Source organism: Verruconis gallopava (genome assembly GCF_000836295.1).
Source record: "Verruconis gallopava strain CBS 43764 unplaced genomic scaffold supercont1.1, whole genome shotgun sequence".
Classification (NCBI taxonomy): Eukaryota; Fungi; Ascomycota; class Dothideomycetes; order Venturiales; family Sympoventuriaceae; genus Verruconis; species Verruconis gallopava.
In genome coordinates, this window is record NW_015622137.1 from 145,223 (window position 1) to 167,047 (window position 21,825).

The 21,825-nt window shown below is 55.1% G+C and overlaps 7 protein-coding genes across 7 annotated transcripts; 5 read left to right on the plus strand and 2 right to left on the minus strand.

The window, feature by feature from the left end:
* Positions 1 to 329: 329 nt before the first annotated feature.
* PV09_00062 (uncharacterized protein) lies at positions 330 to 2,577 on the plus strand. The gene is made up of 2 exons (XM_016352732.1): positions 330 to 2,288; positions 2,358 to 2,577. Exons 1-2 carry the CDS (start codon positions 801 to 803, stop codon positions 2,439 to 2,441), a joined length of 1,572 nt encoding a protein of 523 aa, XP_016218989.1. The 5' UTR covers positions 330 to 800; the 3' UTR covers positions 2,442 to 2,577.
* A 941-nt stretch (positions 2,578 to 3,518) lies between these two features.
* Positions 3,519 to 4,146, plus strand: PV09_00063 (uncharacterized protein; the record flags this gene model as incomplete). The annotated part of the gene is made up of 2 exons (XM_016352733.1): positions 3,519 to 3,629; positions 3,693 to 4,146. The coding sequence occupies 2 exons, from the start codon at positions 3,519 to 3,521 to the stop codon at positions 3,933 to 3,935; spliced, it is 354 nt and encodes a 117-aa protein (XP_016218990.1). The 3' UTR covers positions 3,936 to 4,146.
* Positions 4,147 to 5,122: 976 nt separating this feature from the next.
* Positions 5,123 to 7,167, minus strand: PV09_00064 (protein yop1). The gene is made up of 3 exons (XM_016352734.1): positions 6,855 to 7,167; positions 6,047 to 6,384; positions 5,123 to 5,907 (listed from the first exon to the last, which is right to left on the minus strand). Exons 1-3 carry the CDS (start codon positions 6,903 to 6,905, stop codon positions 5,799 to 5,801), a joined length of 498 nt encoding a protein of 165 aa, XP_016218991.1. The 5' UTR covers positions 6,906 to 7,167; the 3' UTR covers positions 5,123 to 5,798.
* Positions 7,168 to 7,825: 658 nt separating this feature from the next.
* Positions 7,826 to 11,990, plus strand: PV09_00065 (uncharacterized protein). The gene is made up of 3 exons (XM_016352735.1): positions 7,826 to 8,978; positions 9,075 to 10,705; positions 10,802 to 11,990. Exons 1-3 carry the CDS (start codon positions 8,371 to 8,373, stop codon positions 11,152 to 11,154), a joined length of 2,592 nt encoding a protein of 863 aa, XP_016218992.1. The 5' UTR covers positions 7,826 to 8,370; the 3' UTR covers positions 11,155 to 11,990.
* A 1,720-nt stretch (positions 11,991 to 13,710) lies between these two features.
* Positions 13,711 to 14,602, plus strand: PV09_00066 (uncharacterized protein). The gene is made up of 2 exons (XM_016352736.1): positions 13,711 to 14,157; positions 14,243 to 14,602. The coding sequence occupies exons 1-2, from the start codon at positions 13,813 to 13,815 to the stop codon at positions 14,393 to 14,395; spliced, it is 498 nt and encodes a 165-aa protein (XP_016218993.1). The 5' UTR covers positions 13,711 to 13,812; the 3' UTR covers positions 14,396 to 14,602.
* Positions 14,305 to 18,414, minus strand: PV09_00067 (uncharacterized protein). Its single transcript, XM_016352737.1, has 4 exons — positions 17,733 to 18,414; positions 16,637 to 17,660; positions 14,748 to 16,587; positions 14,305 to 14,699 (listed from the first exon to the last, which is right to left on the minus strand). Exons 1-4 carry the CDS (start codon positions 17,763 to 17,765, stop codon positions 14,615 to 14,617), a joined length of 2,982 nt encoding a protein of 993 aa, XP_016218994.1. The 5' UTR covers positions 17,766 to 18,414; the 3' UTR covers positions 14,305 to 14,614.
* A 295-nt stretch (positions 18,415 to 18,709) lies between these two features.
* On the plus strand, positions 18,710 to 21,653 carry PV09_00068 (uncharacterized protein). The gene is made up of 7 exons (XM_016352738.1): positions 18,710 to 18,955; positions 19,021 to 19,080; positions 19,137 to 19,302; positions 19,364 to 19,425; positions 19,494 to 20,235; positions 20,291 to 20,793; positions 20,865 to 21,653. Exons 1-7 carry the CDS (start codon positions 18,769 to 18,771, stop codon positions 21,104 to 21,106), a joined length of 1,962 nt encoding a protein of 653 aa, XP_016218995.1. The 5' UTR covers positions 18,710 to 18,768; the 3' UTR covers positions 21,107 to 21,653.
* The last annotated feature ends 172 nt before the right edge of the window (positions 21,654 to 21,825 follow it).

The following is a 21,825-nucleotide window of genomic DNA, read 5'->3' on the forward strand; positions in this document are numbered from 1 at the left end:
CAAAAGCATGATTGTTGGGAAATGACAGATCCACAGCGACACGGCAAAAGCCAAGAGGCAAAGTTACCCGACGAAGATGAGGCCATGGGGCTGGATTCGAGCCAGAGCTCGACATCCATGTCGCTGAGAGAAACGCACTGGATGCAAAGACACTAACCCATTCGTTGTCCGGTCCCCCACGATTTTGCGACAGACCAATCTCTACGTCACGCCGCACGGGAAGAACGCAGAGCAGCATTCGCGGGCCGTGTCCGACGTCGGGAGACTACGACCCAATGACTCTTTATCAGGTTAGGAAATTTTTTTTCTCACCCGAAGGCAAACCGAAGGGGAGAAAAGAAAAATACCTCACTCCTGTTGCACTTCTCATATTTAGAACCAGAAGGACATTCCCCTAGACAGGTCACACACATATCGTGACAATCTGAACGTCGAGGCTTTTCGTCGAATCACCGCAGTATGGATCCAATCCGCCCGTCAAAGATTGGTCCCCACTGTCTGCACCGTTCTTTCCGTCTTGATCTCTTTGGGTCTCGGGATGCCGTTAGCGAGTCCGCTTTGCCATTGCATGAGCCGGTGTTCGTCACATCCGCTGTGCGACTGAAGACCGGAAGAGCTTCTGAAGTTGCGCAGTGTGGCGATCTGAGATTATACGGCTGAACTTGATCTGGATAATTCCAGCGAAAGAATCATGCAGAGCGTTGAGGGGCTTTGAGAATTTGTTTTTTTATTCTCTTTCTTCCCCCTTTGGTGTTGCATGCAGGTTTTGGTGACACTAACGGGGAGGCAGATCGCAAAACATGGCTGCAGCAAGCGCCGAGATGAAGGACGTCGAGAAGGCCGCCGCAGACATGCGGCCGCACGGTCGGACAGCCGCCAACGAGGACGGGCAGGCAAAGCCGTCTAAGTCCTTTATGGACTACGTCCGCGGTTTCGAGCAGACGTTGATAGCTTACAATCTCGAGACGCGGGGCATCAAGAGGGTCGAGCCGGACGAGCGACACGACATGTCCAAGATCGGCTTCCTGCAGGCTTTCGTACTCTGGTTCTCGATAAACCTTGCGGCGAACAACATCACGCTCGGAATGCTGGGCCCCGTCGTCTTCGAGCTTAGTTTCCTGGATTCCTGCCTGTGCGCCGTCTTCGGGATGCTGGTCGGATGCCTTCCCGTCGCGTACACGGCCGTCTTCGGGCTCCGCTCCGGAAACAGGACCATGATCTTCGCCAGGTACACGATGGGGTGGTGGCCGTCCAAGCTAGTCGCGGTGCTCAACATCATCGTCATGCTCGGTTATTCGCTCATCGATTGCGTTGTCGCAGGCCAGATCCTGTCCGCCGTATCACCCAACAACAGCCTGTCCATCGTGGTTGGTATCGTAATCGTGGCGCTGCTGACCTGGGGAATCACCACGTTTGGATACTCCATCTTCCATTACTACGAGCGGTGGGCGTGGCTGCCCCAGCTGATCGTCTACTGCATCCTTGCAGGCGTCTCAGGGCCGAGCTACGATACGACAACGCCGTCCGCGGTGACGGGACGCACGCTGGTTGGTAACCGCTTGTCATTCTTCTCTCTCTGCCTCGCCGCGGCGATCACGTACGCAGGAGTCGGTGGCGACTATTTCGTGTACTACCCAGAAGACGCGCCAAAGCGCAACGTCTTTTTCAACACCATGGCTGGTCTGGCCTTGTCCTTCACCTTTGCGTTCATCCTTGGGATCGGACTTGCCTCCGGCATGACGGCGAATTCAGCCTGGTCGGCCGCGTACAACACATCCCAAGGTGCCCTCATCGTAGAAGGCTTCCGGCCACTTGGAACTTTTGGATCCTTCTGCGGCGTGATCGTCGCCCTGGGCTTGATCGCAAACCTAATCCCACCCACCTACTCAGCCGGCATTGATTGCCAGACTCTTGGGCGGTATTGTCTACGCGTCCCCCGCGTCGTTTGGAATACCGTCGGCGTCGTCATATACACCGTGTGTGCGTTGGCTGGCAGAGAGCATCTTGCCGAGATCTTCACCAACTTTCTCGCGCTCATGGGCTACTTCGTGTGCGTCTTCATCGCTATCTCGTTGGAGGAACATCTGCTGTTCCGAAGCTTCGGCAGGAAGCGAGCAGAGGGCGATCACGGCTTCGTGTGGTCTCACTGGAACCAGAAGGACAAGCTGCCACTGGGCATCGCGGCCTTCATCTCCTTCTTAGTTGGATGGGCCGGAGCGATCCTGTGCATGTCCCAAGTTTGGTACATCGGGCCCCTTGCCAGGCTGGTTGGAGAATACGGCGCTGATGTAAGTTGCCAATTTTTTTTTTTTTTGGTTATTGTTTTTCTTCGGCACTGTTCGCTGACAATGGATTAGATGGGAAACTACGTTGGATTTGCTTGGACTTCTCTCGTATTCCCGCCGCTTCGTTACCTCGAGCTCAAACGCTTCGGGCGGTAGACACGTGGTTGTCAAGTTACTACATATTGTGATGTAGATAAGCCATCCCAGTAGATGAGTGGGACTTTCTCCCAGTCCCACGCATAAAATCAACCTGCAACCTCTTCCATCTTGACGTCTGCTTGAAGTCCCTCCAATTTAGACCTCCATTTCCCATCGTCCCGTACGGTGCAGCCCAGTTGTCCCGGTCGCATTGTTCTTGCAAAAATTCGAGCAGTCTCGCCTCCAACCTCTTTTTCATGTCCCACAGCTCGTGTCCCTCGCCCTTCAGTCTCACCAGGACCGTGTACCCGCCGTCGCCGCAATTGATCCTGTCGCATTGATACTCTCCAACAGGAACAGCCCGAAGCCCAACTTGCCACCTTTCGTGCGCCAGAAGCTGGCGCTGCACGAGACACGGCCCGTGGCTCGACCGCAAGCAGCGAGAGCAGTGCGGCAATCTTCTGTCGCAAGGCAGGTCCTTGACTGCGCATTGCAGGCAGGGAGCTTGCTGCAGGATGCTGGTTTCGTCTATCCCGTCAGGGATGTGCCAAAAACGCAAGGCCGGGTCGAAGGGAGGCTCGAAATGGGCGTTGATGATCTCCCGAGGCGGTAGTTTTTCCGCCGACCACAGGTCGAAGAGCTTGGTCTTTGCATTTTCGTCCGGGTAAGTCTGAGACGTGGCTGCACGCATTTTTTGCGCGCAGCGGCTGTTGAAGGCTCTGTGGCCGCGATCTGCACCGTCGTCATGGTCACCTTCAAGACCGAGTAATCGTGGTATCAGGCCCGGAACCCGTGAAGTCGTGGAACTCGATTCAGATGAGGCATTCTCAGAATCCGATGCCTCTATTATCGCGGACGCAGGATGAGCCCGCGTCAGTTCTTCAGGTTCTTTGGTGGTTTCGTCCGCAGCCAAAGCGCTCAGCACAGAATCGTGCCTTGGCCTCCCTAACTCATCCTCGTGTTTTTGAGGCTCATAGATTTGATTATGCTGTCGCCCCGGTCCTTCTCGACATGTCGCAATCGTTGTGGCTAGACGGCCGGGTTCCTCGCAGTGCCGTTCGGCGCGTTTGCTTGCTCTCGTAGGTGTCGTGTCTAATGAGCTCCTCCAGTGTTCGAAATGTTCTTTCGACGCGACAACAGAGTGATAACCAGAATCGAAGGAACCGGAATTCTTCACCTGCTGGTTGCGCGGCGTTTTTGGCTCCCGTACGTCCAGGCACTGTGAAGTTGCTAGACTGTCCTGCTCAGCTGATTGTATCGGAACTGTAGCTGGTGACAAGTGTGTACACCGCGATCCTCCTCCCCACGCCTCATCACTCTCTTCTTCGGCATCTTCGCTATCCTTCCTATGCGCTTCTCCCCCCATCTCTCCTGTGGTCACCTTTCCACAAAGCCACATCAGCGACCTCATCGTGTACGCATCCGCCAAGGACGCAACCCGTTCACAGCACGCAAGCGCACCGGCTCAAACGCAGCAAACACGAAGTCGAAAAGGAAATAAAAAGAAAGTAAAAGAAAGCCACTAAAGGAGAGCGGAAAACGGGCTTGATTCGCAGAAGCAAAAAGTCATGAGCGCGCAGAGCGGCGGGTCAGACTTTCCGATCGTCACGACAGATATTAGCGGAAAAAAGTACACAAGAAGATGAAGAAGAGGGATCCGAGAGGAAAAGGAAGGAAAACGAAACGAAGAAGAAGGAGCATGCGTCCAGACGGTGTCACAAAGACGGAACACGCAGCCGTGCTCTAGAGCGGTCGTCGGCATCGAAGTCAGATCTCTGAATCTCCAAGTCGCTGTCGCAGTACGAGATGCATGTACGCCCTCCCTGAGAACAACAGAGTGACGCGCAAGTGAAGAGCACGCGAACCTGTCGCAGCCTTCCCTCTCCTCCCTTTCCCAGCCCGCGCTCGAACGGCGTCGGGGCCGAACGTCAGTTCAGCCGGGGCGGCAAGCACACAGTCGTACACGGAGGCGCGCGAGCAAAAGCACACGCACAGCGAGGTGACGGACTGTGGACAAAAGCCCAGAGCAAAAGCCATTCATAGTTTCCGAGCGTGGTACGGGACAGGAAGACCCCAGATCAAAAAAGGGTTGATGCCAGGGCGCGCAGAGGAGGAATGGCTTCACTTCAAAAGAGGGCGTGGAAGACAACAGGAAAATAAAAACCTGGGAAATCAGAAAAAAGAAAGAAAAATAGAAAAGCAAGAAAGTAACTTGGTTTCTCTACACCTTTGCCTCTGGTCTTTTTGCCTCCCTGGTTTTCCTTCCGCTTTCGCACTCATTTTTTTTTAGTACATTGGCTTCCCCTTCCTCTTCGCTCTTTCTCTGGACGCAAAAAAGGAAGAAAAGGGATCTGTGACGCGTGGCCTTTCCTCTACTCGACTTCTGCGGAAAAGGGACAGAAAAAAAAATCGGAGGGGCAAGACGGAAGGATGGAAGTAGGACAGGGCGGAGGGTGGAACGCAGCCGCTTGTTATACGGCAGCGTTTGCTTAATTTTAAACATTCCGGGGAAACGGAGGACGTGGAGATGGCCGGTAATAGTGTTAATAGAGAACCGCAAGGATGTAGGCATCCGTTCAGGTTTATACGCTCTTACGAAGGTTGGTCTTTTTGTGTTATGGTCGGTGACTGCTGTAAAAATATAATGGCAGCAGTCAAGCACAATTGCAGACCTCTGTGACACGGCAAGACACTAGCAATATTTCTAAACGAAACAACTCCATGACCATTCGCCGAGACGTAAAGCACTCAGTAGTTAGACTACACGAGTATGAATAAGATCTATAACGTCCACAAAAGACGTACACCGCAAAAGACACCTGGCACACATGTCGCACGTGCACGAGAAGATCCAGGGTAAGAAATGTGAGAGTGAAAAGAATGAAAAAGTGTATCAAGCTCCAACAGCACGCCGCGTGTCGCAAAACGTGTCTCTTCCTGAGCACGAAAATCCCAGCACCCTTTTCGCTGCGAGTGCCGCAAGATGATCGCGTCGCCGTTCTCGCCAGGATGCTTGCAAATAGGGTGAGCGATCGGCATGCAAGAAGAGAGAAACAGAATATGTGCACCTCCCCTTCCAGGGCGAGCTGTTCAATTACCAACCATGACAGTCATACCGGATCCGTTTCGTACCGTCAATTCATTCCTTGTCATTTCGCAGATTGTAGCAGTAACAAACATAGCCTTTGCCCTCTTGATGTGACTGAAAAAGAAAAGGAAATGATTCACCTGATCCGTGTCGACTGAGCAAAGAGAGGACACGGATTTTCGCCTGAGCCAGACCCCCAGGCCGCGTCGCTTGTCTTGTCGCAGAATTGCGTGCGGAGAGAGAGAGACAGGGTGGATGGCGAAAGACGGACAATGAAGTAGGCCTGTTTATTGGGCCTTCTCCGCGGCAGAGCGCAGGTTTGCCGAGGTCGACGGGCCGGTGAAGTAGCGAGAGAAGACGGGCTGGAGGAACGACCGGAAAACGATCTGGGCACCGCTATAGAAACGACCGTTAGCATGCGGATAAAAGGTAAGGTTTGCAGAGACAAAGCAGGTGCATAGAAAGGAAGGCGCGAGTCAGAAGAGAGAAATGGGAAGCGAACGTGAGAAGGCGTGAAACGAAGAGAGTAGCGTACCTGGTCTGGGGAAGGGCCATCCAGAGGACGAGCACGAACTTGAAGGTGTAGTAGAAGGGGAACCAGTAGACGGCGTTGACAGCGCTCTCGAAGACAGTGAGGAAGGCGTAGACGACCCAGTAGGTCAGCCATTGGGTGTCATCGGCGGTTCCAGCAGTGAACAGGGCGTCGAGCGAGTAGTATGCGGGAATGGCGAAGCCGACCGTGTTCGTGAGGAAGTTTGCGCCGATGTTGAAGAAGACGAGGAAGAAGTAGAGAGCGCCGAGACCGAGCACGACGTAGACCTTGGGCACATTGGTCTGCCGTTCGAAGTTGTTGAGCGCCTCATATTTGGACAGCTGCAGCGGGCGCGGTCAGTACGAGCTCAAAGGAGTGGACGCGGAGTGTGAGGACGGGAAGTGCGGAAGGAGCGAAGGGATGCGGATGTGTGTGGATGAGCGGGTGCATGAGAACGCAGGTCGAGACCGATGTGCTGTGGGAAGGCACGGCTGTCGCCATTGTGAGGCAGGCGCGGTGGACAGGGTGCTGGCCCAAGTGCTGGCTGGTGGTGTCATGATGCCGCGGGAGACGCTGGCGGTTCCGACAGCGGGCCTGGTGGCGGCGACGCAAGGGTGGCGCCTGGACGGAGGCACGACAAACGGAACAGCAGCCAGGCTCGTGGCCCGTCCAGCTGTGTCGAGCACGCAGACGGTGTTGGGCGCCGTCGCGGCGCAGGCAGCGCCTGGACGGCGGCAGAGTCGGACGTGGGAGAGAGGCCACGAGACCGAAGACGTGTGCTTTTGGGAACGGGTTCGCAGGCCAAACTCACCTCCTTATCGAGCTGCGAGATCTGGTGCTGGGCCTTGTCCTGGAGCGACATGGTGAAGGTCAAGATGGCGTGGGCGAATGCGTGTGCGAGGATGGGCAGGTGGGCAGAGGCGCAGTGCGAGCGGACGTTGTGTGCGTGTTTGTGGGCGAGGAGATGTGGGATGTGCGAGGTGGGAGTGTGTGTGGAAAGCGAGCGTTGGCAGGCTGGAGCTGGAGCTGGGCAGCTTTCTGGCCCGCAAGATGACGCACGACCTTTTAAAGCCAAATCAACGTTGCGCTGCTCAGTGCCCGTTCGAGGCCGGGCCACACTTGAAACAAGCGCCTTTCACGTGCTCAGCGTCATCCGCCTGGCCTAAACCTGCGCTCACCACTCGAGACATCACAGTGCCACAGAGATACAGAAGCGAAGATGGGCGAGAGAAGACGCTGCCAAGCATCCTGGCGAAGTCCCGCAGCCAGACAGGCCCATGCCATGCTTGAGCACATGTCTCTCACCACGAACTGTCATGCGCATCCGCTTATCTGCCCCGGGCTTTGCAGCGCCGGTACTTTGCCGTTGTTGCCATACGCGTGCCCTTTCACCCCGTTGATCACGTTCGTTTCTCTGTCTTCCTCTGACCGAAGCTCCTCATTGCCTGGTGATAGAGCGCGGGAGAGGCACATTGAGCACATCGACGTCACGTGTTGCTTTTCCCTCGTCGTTGCTCTTGTTGCACTTGTTGCAGCTGTTGCGGCTGGTGTTGCCTCTTTCTGTTTTGACTGATCGAATTGGGCTTCTTGCACCATCTTTCTCTCACACACAGGCAGTCTCCTTCTCTGTCCCCCCGTTTGCGTGCGTGTGAACGTGTGAGTCTATGTGCGTGCGTGTGTCCATCTCCGTTCTGCGCTTGTGGCTGGTGCGCTGCTTATGTCATCTCACGGCTTTGCTTGTGCCCGTCCAAGCGACGGCCCCAAACAAAAAAGCCCAGACACCGTAAACATTGCGACTTCAGCGCTGTTGCTTGCGCCCCTACACACGCCTTGTACCTTGGCTTTACAGCTCCATCGCTCTGCTTCTTGTCTTCAAAGTACTTGCCGCCTTTTTTTCTGCATCGCCTTAGTCGACTGCGCCGCCGGCTCTTGATCTGCCACTGTGCATCGCCGACGAGACCGAGTGCAACTCTCCAGTCTCCAAACCACCACCATCACACCCCGCCCAACAACACCCAGCCGGCAACCGTTCAATTCAGCCCGCCCACGTTTCGCATTGGAATGAAGACGCTAGAGCCTGATTCCATCTCCGACTTGACCATCCGCATCTGTCTTCGCCGGCCTGGATTGCATTGAGGCACGTTCTGTCGCAAGCATTCTCTCCAGCCACCGTAACCAAAAAATCGTGCCCTATCCATACTCAAGAACGTGCGAAACGACCTTCTTTGTCCAGCCGAGCGTCTCCGCAGCGCAGCAGCGCATACACAAGGAATAAACAACTCTATACACATATACGCTCATACTCGCCACAAACATTGCTTACTAGCATGACCTCGATGGACCGCCGCTCGCGGTCAACCACCGGAGCCAGCCAGCGTCCGCTCTCCAGAGATTCCACCGCAAGTATACAGTCGGCCGCCCCGCGGCTTGTTCGAGCAGACTCTATGCCGCAGTACGGCGCCCAGGCACAATACACCACCCAGCAGCAGCACATGGCTACCAGCCAGCCCCAGCAGTTTGACCACTTCACAGTTATGCAGACAGTTCCGCAGCCTCAGCCTTTCTCGACGCATGGCCTGCCCATGTCAGCTTCCGATGCGTCGCAGCACCAGCAGTACCACGCCAACCCCATGCAGAGCCAGAGTGCCATGTATCACTCTCACTCGTTGCAGGCCTTTGGCACGCAGCAGCCTGCCGTCGATCCCCAGTATGCGGCCTCCGTTGGTGCTCAGAACGTGCACGGCGTGCCGACGCCCGACATGGACGACGGAAAGAAGCGCGGTGGCGCTGCGTCAACCCAGTCGAATGAGAAGGAGCTCCGCGAGGCGCTGGAGAAGAACATGCACCGCTCGCTCAAGGACGTCGCCGAGGAGGTGCAGGCCTCGGAGCGAACTTCACGTGCGGAGAAGACGAAGCAACTATTTGCCATGCTCTGGTTCGTTGTTGTTCCCCGTCCCGTTTCCCAGACTACGCGTTCACGCATGCTTAAAGGCTTTTGTGGCCACGCTTGCTAACTCATGGTATTCCATAGGCTCCAAAGCTCGTGTGAGACAGCGAAGACGTCGGTGCCTCGCAGCAGGGTTTACGCTAGCTACGCAGATCGATGCGCCACTGAGCGTGTGCAGCCGCTCAATCCGGCCTCGTTCGGCAAGCTCGTGCGCATTATTTTCAAAGGTATCCAGACGAGACGGTTAGGTGTTCGCGGAGAGTCCAAATACCACTACGTTGACCTCGCCCTCAAGAGCGAAAAAGATCGCGAAGACGATGGCTTTGGCCGCAGCTTCTCGGGCCACGAGCCACGCTCTCCCAAGTCCATGTCACTCGACTTTGGAAACGTCCCGCATCTGCCGGCCAACTCCAATGTGTTTGCCGCAGATGGATCCCCAGTCGCCTCACCCGAGCTGGCTCCGAGGCGAGACCTGGATCAGGTAGACGGTGCCGTCTTCGCTGATCCGTTCAGTGCAGAGTACCGGTCGAACTTTCCCTTCTCACAGACGTATCCGCAGCAGCTGCGCTTCCCGTCACCCGAAGACGAGATAATATCAGACGAGGTTGAGCTGCCCAGCCTACGTCCGTATGCGCCGGAGAAGGCAGATGAAGACGCAGCCGACGCGCTCGTCGCTCTTTACCGCTCGCACTGCACCTCGCTTATCGAGTACTTCAAAAAGTGCAAGGAGAAACAGTTCTGGCGCACCTTCACCAGCTTCCAGGGCACCCTGACCGTGCCTGTTCAGAAGCTGCTGACCACACCATCAATGGCGGCTTGGATCCGCGAGTGCGACTATTACATGTACCAACGCATGCTGACTTTTATCGCACGCATCGCTCTGCAGGTCTTGCCTGCGCCCGCGCTGGTCTTCTTCGGCACAATTTCTCAGAATTTACACGCGCACATTGTGAAAACATTCTCCGGCCTCCCGCTGCACGTTCTTGAGGCGCGTCTTGAACCTGCAACCCGCTTTTGCGAGCTCGTCAACCGCATGATCAAGGTCAACAACGCCGCCCATGCAGCTTCCCAAGTGCTCGAGCTGGGACAGCATCGCGACCAGCTGCACCACGAGTGGCTGATGTACATCAATCCCAAGCGCCTGATGGAGGGCGAGCTACCTGGATGCGGCTACGAGCAGACATTCAAAATCCTCACTGAAGACATGGCACGCATTCTGCGACCCCTTGCGCCGCAGTCGCCAGCAACGTACGAAGACGGGCTTCCCTTTCCAAACTCTGAAGCACAGGGCGATACTGCAGATAACTACATCGACCGCATCGACGCGCTTCTGCGCTCGCTGCCGCTGCGATTCCCCGGTGCGTCTGCCCGCACTATAGTCGACTGTGTAAAAAATCTTGGAACGGCTGCCATGCGCGAATTTACAATGCAGGGCGCCAATACGTTCCACGCCTGGTGGATTGTCAAAGTCTTCATCGATGAGTACAGCCAATGGCTTGTCACCAGCGGCGGCTTTTTGGCGCACCGACCTGTTCGTCGAGGTCATTCGTCGCCGGCACTTTCGAACATGGCCGGCTCTGTGGCTAACGGTGCGCTCGAGAGCAGTGCAGAGGCTAGTCGGCACTCGAGCGCGGCGCCAGACGCAAGCTCGTCCGCTCCACCCGCCTCTACAGGACTTGGTGCTGTGGGAATGAACAAAGGCGCTGACGAGATGAGTAAGTTGACACCGATTCTTCTCCTTTCCTTGTGTGAGGATTGCAATTCTGGAAGGTGTAGCTAAGCGAAATGCCCACCCGCTGACAGCTCTATAGTTTCCTCTACCACTATTTCCGTCAACACCCATAGCATGGGCAGCCTGCGAAAACGTCGCTCGGACGAGTCCTTCAGCGCTGACCACCATGATACGGCAGATCAATCTGCTGTTACGAAAAGATTACGACTCACTCCAGACGACAAGCCTGGAGATGCACCTTCTTTCGAGCCACCGCACCCCAGCTTCGCAACCACGAGCTTCGGTTCGCTTCCCGGCGCCACTTCTGGAGTCGACACGAAGGGAGACGAGGTGACCGAGTTCGAGGACAGCGGCATCGGACTGGGTCTTCTCGAAGAGTCCGGCCTGCATGCACCTTCCAATGCGAATACGGGGAGGGGCGTAGTAGTGTGAGCTCTCCACCTTCTCTCTCTCTGCATCTGTCTTTGTTCTCTCTCTCACACTCTCGCACATGCGCTGCTTCACTAACGCACTGACTTAACCTCCCCCGCCCCACTATCTCTCGCTTCGCACGGGATAAAGGAAATGAGCATGATAGACAAGAAGGAACGACTGTTTATGAAGTGATGTCTATGAATTGCATGTCGCAATGGCCGCGTGGTTTGGTGGATATGCCCGGAAAGGATTAAAAAAAGGAACCAACACTGCGTGACATATTCAAAGGTTTGGGTGGCTTGCTTGTTTGTCCTTGTATTTTTGTTCTCTCTTCTTTCGTTTTGAACCTTTTAATCGATCATTATTTGGAGCGGGAGGGCGGGAGGAAAGAGCTCCTGCATTATTGTATACCCGAACCTTACTCGTACCACTTGTTCTTGGCCCCGGGCATACCACAGATTTGCTGGCGAGGCTCTCTTGGACGACTCGGAACCGTTTCTTCCACCGCAGAGAGCTGGGCAGGGAGAGCTTTTGGTCTTGTACATATTCATCGGTACTTCGCCCTTTTTATTTCTTTGCCCTTCCTCTCCTTTTTCCTCTTGCGCCTTGTTCGGGCCAGGCTCTGGGGAAGTGGACCTATGTCCACCTTCGAAGCGAGAAACAGGCATTGGGTTCTCGGCGCGACGAGCGCGCCTCGGATGGCGTTTGTATGGCACCTTTTTGGGTCTCCCCGCGAGTTCAAGTGTGCAGCGGCATTGCGACCCGCGGCTCCTGTTGCTACTCCCCCGTCGCTGCTATGCTCTGTATGTAGTTCATGCTACGGGCTGAGAATGAGAAGAGAGACTCGTTTGTTTCCAATATGCTTTTAAGAATTTCTTGCATACGTACGAGTCTGGGCTTGGCATGTTCCTCAACGACGCTGTGTTTGTGCAAAGTTCGCCGAAAATAAAAATGAAAAGAATCAGAAAAGTGATCCGTCTGACAAGTCCGTCATTCTGCGGACGAGCAAATTCGTGTCGGATCGTTTGAGCAGTGGTGCTTTTTGACTGTTCACGGTTCGGACCCGCTCGGGGCTCAACATGGCGTAGACGGTCAAACGTCCCAGTTATACATGGACACGTTTCTCGGGCCTGACCGGCTGGCAACGTCCTTTCCAGATAATTGTTTGGCCCTTTCTTTCCGAAGATGTGGTTGTTCAAAAAGCAACATCGCTGCTCTGTCTCGGGACTAGGAGACGCGCGATCGTGCCGCGGGAGTTGCGTGAACAGAATGCACGGCGAACCCAATGCTCCACCACTGCTCTCGTTGCTGACGATGGCGAAGAGGAGTGTGAAAAAGAAAAAGCAGTCGACACGTCAGACGGCGCTTTTGCAGCCAGACCTCATTGAGATGACGCAGAGCGGTACGAAACCGAGAGACAACAGCGAAGGCTGCCTTGTGGTGCAGATTCGGGAAAACTCGACTTGAACCTGTCCCATGCTATCCGGAGGCCGCATGAGTCGCAAGAGCTTGTTTGAAAGGCGTGATTCGGGAGATGACGAGTGCAGGTCCCACGAGCGCGCAAATTCGAAGAGACTTGTGTGCACGCGGAGGGTTCTCAGCACGAAAAGGTGAAACGTTCGGAAAGAAGACGTTGGATGAGCGGGATTCTGGATCTTGAGAGGCTGTGAGAGAGACTGTAGATGCTGAATGCATTGAGAGGTCTTGAACATACATACATACATACATACATACATACATATATATATATATATATATATATATATATAGAGAGAGAGAGAGAGAGAGAAGAGACGTGCGTCGTGTTCGAATCACACAGGCCTAACAATGACACGAAAAGATCATTGACGGTGGTATATAAATGGCACAGCGAGGCGAGGGGACCTCGCCCTGTTCTATTCACAGATGGCCAAACACGAAACGTGGAATCAGCCTATATCGAGATTCAAGCGCAAACCCGAAAACATCTGCACAACAGAGCGCGCCGGGGCAGGATGGGGACAGACAGACAAAGACGAAAAGGACATCAGACTCTCCCCGGAGGGCTCCTCTCCCGCATTTCGTGCAGGAGAGCCGTATGGATGAACGTATTGCCAGAGTGAGAAGACCCAATATACGGGATCGATGAGAAAGAAATGGCGAGTGGGACCGAGGAATTTGTTTGACGTACGAGCAGGCGAACGAGCGACGTGCACGCTGGATGCGACCCGGCCGTAAGTGGACGGTTGGACTGGAGGTATTCGGATGCCAGAGTAGAGAACGCCTTGTGTCGTCGTAGTCAACCTGCCCCCGCGCTTGTGCGGACCGAATGTCTTGGAATTGCTGTTCAACCACGGTCTCGAACAGGAGCATTCGTCTGAGGGGGTCGATCTCGTCGGTGCGCGGAAGCTCACCTGCGAGCCCCAGCGTCGCGCAGTCCACTGGTCGGTCAAAGGTATGGTTCGGAGCTGGAGCAACGGTTCAGCCTCACGACGCGGCTGAGGGGCGCTTTGACCACCCGCAAGGTCCCGCCGCCAATGACATCACACATCGCCCGCGGTCTTCCAGCAGGGCCTTTTCTGACCTTCAGAATCCCGTCGCCCTGGCAAAGGACGCTTCACTCCGACCAAAACATTCCAACCTGTTCGCAAAGCGGCCGCTCGAACGAGAAACCCACCTTCCCCACTTACGCTCAAGATGGCCTCCGGACTCTTTCTCCTCAGACGCTCTCTTCTTCCCTCCTTCCGCCTGTCGCCTGCCGCGGCGGCCGCGTGCTGCACGACGCTCGTCGCCGCGCCGCTCCTCGTGCACCAGCTCCAGCGACCCGTGCTCATGGACTCGTTCTCCATGCAGCAGTCGCCCGCCCTGCGGACGTACCAGAGGGAGGCGAAGACGCCGATTGTCAAGGACGGGAGGCTCAACGAGAGGGCGCTGCGGCAGGTCAGCGCCGGCAGCATTCTGGGCCTCGCGGGAGGCGTGCTGGTTAGCTTCTTCTCGAAGCCGCTGGCGCTCTTGATCGGGCTCTTGATAGTGGGCGTGCAGGTATGATGTTCTGTTGTTTTCAACACATGACGCGTGGGAGGCAAGAAGAGAAAAAAGGGGCACAGTGGCTAATCTCGAGTTGCAGGCACTCGAGTCGCGTGGCATACACATCGTTCCGTACCAGCGCATTCAAGGCTACGTAAAGGGCATCAATTTGCGGGGTGCATTGCAGGACAATGTCGCGTTCAAACTGTCATTTGGCGTGACTTTTGCGTTGGCTGCGTTTGCACAATTCTAGAATCTGCATGTATGGGTATATAGCATAGCAATAATGGTGTCTCGGTGTCGCGCCGTCTATGGAGGCATTGAGCGTGCGGGATTGACCTTGTACATAGCATATCAGCACACCGCTCGCAATCAAGCACGCCCCTATCATTGATCCACAATGCGCAACGGGTTTGTCATCAAAAAGGTGAAAAATGGAATCCGAAATGTTCAAAGTAAGGTCGGTTGTGGTTCATGGCGCGTAGCTGCCGTCAAAGCCTCGGCACTGAGACCAGAACGTCGAGACGACCTTCTTCATGACGCTGATACCGTTCGACCTATATATGATCAGTCTTCAGAACCACGCGCGGAAGAGACAAACGTACACAGCAACCTGCTTCAAAAATCTTGCCTTGACATCGGGTCCGACATTGGGACCCGCATCCACAGCCGCCAGAGCATCCTCAAGGAACTTCTTCGTATTCGCCGTCCTAGTGCTGAATTTTTTGAGCGGCTCCACAAACCAGTCCAAATCTCCACGTGCGGCACCGCCAGCAACATTTTGAATGATACCCAAAGCAAGACGGGGCCCGAAGTGATCAATCACATCATCGAGGTGCTGCTGGGATACTTTGGCGCGAGTGGGATTAAGGGTCAGGAATGTTGTCCAAAACTGGGCCGCCGCACGCTTTGGCAAGGGCTCCGGAATGGCGAGACACTCTAGAGGAAAGCTGAAAAGTCGTTCCAGATCGTCTGCTGGGATGGCGAGCAAAACACCGGTGTATCTGGGCATGAAACGTTCGAGGACGTCCAGCAGGCCTGTCGTGTTGTCTTCGGCCCTCAGATCTTGGATCGCGCCAATGAGCCTAAATACCTCGCCTAGCAGCCTGGTAGCTTCTTGCATAACGTCGGGCGAGCTGGCATGTGAGTGAGATCGCAGGAATGCACACGTTGTGCTGAGAACCATCTCCAGACGTGGAGTGTGCAGCTGCATCGTGCTGAATAGATCGACGAAGGCGGAGGCGGAGAAGACGAAGGGGCCCGGTTTGGACTCTGTGAAGCCGGCCTTGAAGATGTTGCACACGGCCTCAATGACATCGCCGTGAAGCTCCAAAGGTTGAGGCGAGGCGTTGAACATTTCCAGAACTGCACGAATCATACTGAAAATCTGAATAGGTATCTCACTGCCAGGGCCATTGTGCCAGAAATGGCGTGCTGCAGCCTCTGCATCATCGTCCATCGGCTCATCATTGGGTGACTGAAAAGCTTTGCCGATGCTCGCAAGACAGCGTAGTCCGGTTAGCCCAAATACCTGGGCTTGTTCAGATTGACCAGCAGTCAGCTGAAGCTGCGCTTGCTCAAGATCTCGCTGCACAAATGACATGAGCGTGCTTAATGACGTTGCCTGGTCGTTCAAAGAAGCCAAGGCTTGTGCGATGGCTGCAACACCACCAATCACCTTCTCTTTTGTGGACACATCCGCCGTCGGCCACGAGAGAAATTGTTCATACGCCTGTACAAAGTTGGGTAATTGAAGTGCCAGAGAGGATCTGCATGAACTACTTAAGCGGTTGATTGCCTTTGCGGATTTTTGCGCGAGCTGTATGCTCTGCAGCGATGCGAAGAGGAAATCAAGCACAGAGGGCAGGAAGTCTGTGTGCCGCTCGAAAAACTCCGCATACTGACCAAGCACATCTACGCCAGTTGCTTTCGCCCGGGCAGGAACGTCGGGGTCATCCTTAAGAAGGACAAACAATTGAGAGCCAAACAACTGGCTGAGTATTTGGTCTTCACTCTCCTGCTCAGCTATTGAGATGGCATTCAAGCAGAAGAGCGAAGCCTCCACCTCAAGCCAGTCACGTTTGTTGAGAGCATCTAGGCACAGTTGAGCAATTGCCTCCGTTAGACGACTTCTCAGCGCAGGATAAGCCGCCAAAAGTAGCTCTTTGACGTCGACACGGAACTGACGAAAATCCTTCTGTCGGTCCCCGTCGAGCTTCTTGAATTGCTGTTGGGTGGGCAACTTGACCTTCTTCCACAGCTCATGGAAAAGCTGCATGGTGTGCGCTGTTGCTGCGGGCATCCACGGTTTTGGCTCGTCTGGATCTTCAAATTCGGCGTCGGCGATGTGTTCGACAAACTGGGTCCAGAATTCTAATGCCTCCACGGCAACTGCATCATCAACCCCGGCGAAGCCAGGGCTCTGGAGAAGAGTGTGCATGGCAGCTGGAAAGTGTTAGTATGTAGTGGATAATCGACAAGCTTGATGGCGTACCCATGATCTTTTGACCTATTTCGTCTTCCTCATTTTCCGCCAATCGAACCAGAGAATGATCAACATACGCCAGCAGTAGCTTCACGAATCGAGGGATCTCATCCGCCGGTTCAATGAGCAACGCCTGTAGACTCTCCTGTGCCCACGGTCCAACTAGCATCTTTGAGATCTGTTCCTTCTGCGCTTGGCCAAAGAAGCTTGGAAAGTCCAACAGGACGTCACCGACCATATCCGCAGCTTCGTCCAGCTGCGAGGATTCCAGCCAGTCAAGCACCGAGCCCATGAGTCGCTGCAGTGGCGTCATCAAGGTCTCATCTCGCATCCACGATGACTTTTGCGCGTAGAATATCCATGCAGACAGGGTGAGCGCCGCCTCGATCTGCAGCTCATAGCTCTGCTTGCTACCCTCGAGCATCTTCTCCGGAGAGAAGCAATATCTAAGGAGCGCCGCTGCATCGCGCAAATTGGCCTCGACGCGAGACATAATCATTGCCGATAGCCTCGCCTCCCTGCTCGCGCTCTCCTTGTTTGCCTCCTCCGTCATGCTCGTTAAGAACCACAGAAGGGCTTTCAGCTGGGCGTTGCTGAGTGCGCCCAACACGCTCTCCGGATCTGGCAGTTCGTCCACCGTGAAGTCGACGGCCTGGCCATGCGCCACCGACAGGATAACGCGACGCACAACGGTGCCGACCGTCACTTCGCGATCTAACGTGCAGTAGAACGCGATCGTGCTGCACAGCTTGCGCAGCGTGACCGCAGCATCCCCACGCGTGATTGACGTGACGAGCCACTGCAGCAGCCGGTTGCCGACCTGAGCCAAAACTGCGTCGTCAAGCTCAGCACTGCTCGTGTTGAGCTTCATGTGAAAGGTCAGCGCTCCAAAGTACTGCAGGCTGCTGTGGTCGCGCCCCAGAAGGTAGTCAGCCATCTCCCAGCCCTGCGGGGAGCGCTGGATCTCGCGTAGCTGGGCCTCGATCTGCTTGATGTCGTGTGGATTGCCTGGCTGATAGAAGCGGAGTACAAGCTGTTGTCGGCGTGGTTAGGTCAGTCTCGTCGTGTGCGATTTTCACTGCCGGTTTGCCAGGGCATGTCTCACCTCCTCGACTTCTGGGCCAGAAATGGCTGCCATTCTGGCGGTATCGAGTCGTGCTGAGCCTCTGTTTCGCGGATTTGATCCAGGGAGTCGACCCTTGAGGCTTCGTGGGAGCTTCGTGGAGGCTTCCTATCGCTGAGACAAGGGATGTCAGCGCACAGGAGCGATCCAGTCACTTATGACCGCTTTTCAGCGTCGGCCCCGCGGTCCCCAAGATTGCACTGGCGTGACAGCGTGTAGGGAGCAACAAGTGAAGCTCGAAAGCCACAGATGAAGATTTTGTTCTGGTCAAAGGAGGTTCTTTGACTGCAGCTAATGAACGCCTAATCTTCTCATGCCTATCTACCATGACCGGACCGCACTACACAGTGGAGGACAGCATGTCAAGTCTCGACTGGGTCTCAGATGCACCGCTTGGGTTTGGATGCGTTGTCACCTGGGCGAGTCGAGCACGAAAATTTGGTGTCACAAAGCGACGATGCGGCGGAACCGTTCCGAGTCAAGGCCACACGCCTCCAAGGCCTCAGTGAGCTTGTCGAAGCGTGCGACGCTGGGAAATCAGGACGCGATCGCTTTGGCGACTGGGAAAGGCACTGGCACGCAGCAGGCTGAAGATGTTACGCTGGGAAATTAGTGAGCATTGCCGGCACACGCTCGCACATGAGGCTGTAGAGCACAGCAGGCGTGTTGGCGTGGGACACGGATGCATGCGATGCACGACGCGAACCATTCAGATCGCGCTCCCGCTTCGGCATCGCGTCAAGTGCGGGAAAACGCAGCGGCAAGACGAGCCTGGATGCAGCGGTTATACTCGGCAGGGCCAAATTGCAGCAGACTGAGAAGAGCATGTCGCATCTCGTCACTGCGGGACGGCCACGACGGTGCCAAAGCAGGCCGGCCGGAAGACGGCACGTAGGCGGGCCTGGGACTTGGGTTGGTCCATTGGGCGTGTGGGAGCGCCGGGCGCGAGCTGCTGGCTGAACGTACTACAGGCGCAGGACAGCTCCCTGCATGACGCTGCCCATTGCGACATTCCCCCATGCGCTCGCTGCGTAGCTTTTTTATACGCAGCACTGTGTCGGCGCGCTCATGTCCTGCTTCTTCAGTTCGTCCATTCGCCGTTTCGTTCCCTCGACTGCGTTCGCTTGACATGGAGACCGTCAACACCACCGAGCGGCTTGCCAACCTGCGGCAGCTGATGAAGCAACATCAAGTCGATGTTTACAGTCCGTCCATCCATCTGTTTACCGTCTCGGGCTCCAGCGTCCTCGTGCTGACACCGGTCTTGTAGTCGTGCCCTCTGAAGACAGCCATCAGTCCGAGTACATTGCCCCCACCGACGCCCGCAGAAGTAGGCTTCTCCCAATTCTCCAAATTCCGCAGCTGGTCGCGTGCTCACAGTCTCAGCCTTCATTTGCGGTTTCTCAGGCTCCGCCGGCACCGCCGTGATAACGCACGAAAAGGCCGCCTTGGCTACGGATGGCAGGTACTTCAACCAGGCCGAGAAACAGCTGGACTCGAATTGGGAGCTTCTCAAGCAAGGCTTGACAGACGTCCCCACATGGCAAGAATGGTAATGAGCACGCGGGAAAAGCGCCTCGTTGACACACTTGAGAAGTCTAACACCTCTGCAGGGCGGCCGATCAGTCGGAAGGTGGCAAGACGGTCGGTGTAGATCCCGCTGTCATCACAGCTGGTAAGGCGCACCAACCGCATTCCAGCTTCTCTCGCTCCCCCCATCGCACACGGCTAACTCTAGAGCAGCCGAGTCGCGCAAGCTTGCAGAGAAGATCAAGAAGAAAGGTGGTGCAGCGCTCAAGCCCGTTTCGGAGAACCTCGTCGATGCAGTGTGGGGAAAGAGCAAGCCCCCGCGACCAAACGAGAAGGTTATCGTGCTGGAAGAGAAGTACGCCGGTAAGAAGTTCGAGGAAAAGATTGAAGACCTGCGCAAGGAGCTGGATAAGAAGAAGAGCGCCGGAATGGTGATTTCTATGCTAGATGAAATCGCGTGGCTTTTCAACCTGAGGGGCAACGATATTCCCTACAACCCTGTCTTTTTCTCGTACGCAGTGGTTACACCAGACGACGTAACGCTGTACGTGGACGATAGCAAGCTAGATGAGGACGTGAGGAAGCACCTAGGTAAGGTTAAGATCCGGCCGTACGATGCCATCTTCGGTGACATCACCGCCCTCAGCGCCGAGCTCAGCAAGCAGGCAACCGGCGAAGAAAAAACGGAGCCGCGAAAGTTCCTCATCTCGACCAAGGCATCTTGGGCGCTAAGTGAGGCACTGGGTGGCAAGGACAAAGTCGACGAGCTAAGAAGCCCCGTCGGCGATGCAAAGGCCGTCAAGAACCAGACCGAGCTCGAAGGCATGCGCCAATGTCACATCCGTGACGGCGCCGCTCTCTCCGAATTCTTTGCCTGGCTCGAAGACCAGCTCGTCAACAAGAAGGCTACACTGGATGAAGTTGCTGCAGCAGACAAGCTTGAGCAGATACGATCGTAAGATTACCCTTTGTTGCAACGCTCTCATGTTCACCAGGATTGACGAGACCAGGAAGCACGATCTCTTCATGGGCCTGTCATTCGACACCATTTCGTCCACCGGCCCCAACGCTGCCGTCATCCACTACAAGCCAGAGCCAGGCAGCTGCTCCGTCATAGATCCTTCGGCCATCTACTTGTGCGATTCAGGCGCGCAGTACAAGGATGGCACGACAGACACAACACGCACTCTGCATTTTGGGGAGCCGACACCTATGGAACGCAAAGCTTACACACTTGTGCTGAAAGGCCATATCGCGCTCGACGTGATCCGCTTCCCCAAAGGCGTGACGGGATTCGCTCTCGATAGCTTAGCGCGCCAGCACCTTTGGATGCAGGGGCTGGATTACAGACACGGCACTGGACATGGCGTTGGCTCTTTTTTGAATGTGCACGAGGGACCAATCGGAATTGGAACAAGAAAGCAGTATTCGGAAGTGCCGCTGGCGGTTGGGAACGTTATATCCAACGAACCCGGATACTACGAGGATGGAAGCTTTGGCATCCGCATCGAAAGTATGTCTGATCGCAACCTCTCGTGCCTCGTCTCCTCTCTATCTTTGCAAGACACTAACCGAAGACACCAGATATAATAATGGTTCGTGAGGTTGAGACGGAGCACAAATTTGGCGACAAGCCCTTCCTCGGCTTCGAGCACGTAACCATGACACCCATGTGCCGCAAACTCATCGATCCGACGCTGCTAACTCCGGAAGAAAAGAAATGGCTGAATGAATACCACGCTGAGGTTTTCGAAAAGACGAAGGGCTACTTCGAAAATGACGAATTGACCATGGCGTGGCTGAAGAGGGAGACGGCCCCATACTAAATGTCTTTGGCGACGAAATAGACATATACACTGATCATTGATTTTTAAAGCGCTAGTAATGGGATCGAACATATGCCATTGAGAATATTCCACGAATGCGACTACATCTTGAGCAAGAGATTCGACAACTGCTCGAAGTTCGGACAGTGAACTACTTATGTCCACCCAATGGTTAGATGTGTGTATAACGAAGCCAGTCGCTGACAATCCTTGCACTCAGTGCTTAAGATCATCTGCCCCAAACCTCGAGTTTCCATCGTCTTCGAACTGCCAATTGTTGGCATCTCCAAGCTCCAACACACGCAAGATATCGTCCAAGTTCCGCTTCAGCTCTTGAACGTGGCTTTGCTGCGTTTGCTGCTTTTGCTGCTCTCCGCCGTGAAGCCGCTCTTGAAGACTGGGTAGCTCAGCAAGGTAGCGTCTCAGCATCTCCGTGGGCCGTTTTGACGAGCTTCTGTCAAGTCAGACACGTTCGGCTGACACACGCCGTGTGACGGGCGAACAGACCTTTGTGGCATCTTCTCGTGCTAAACCTCGCAGATGCACGTGTAGGTTCTGAGACAATCTCGACGTCCTCCGTGGGCGAGGAAAAAGAACGACTGATTATGATTCTCGTTGCTCTTTCTAAGACTGAATTGCGTTCGTCTTGCTTCGTTTCAGTGGAAGATGCACGCTATTTATACCATCCATCTTCTCATGAAATTCTACGCTATGATTTC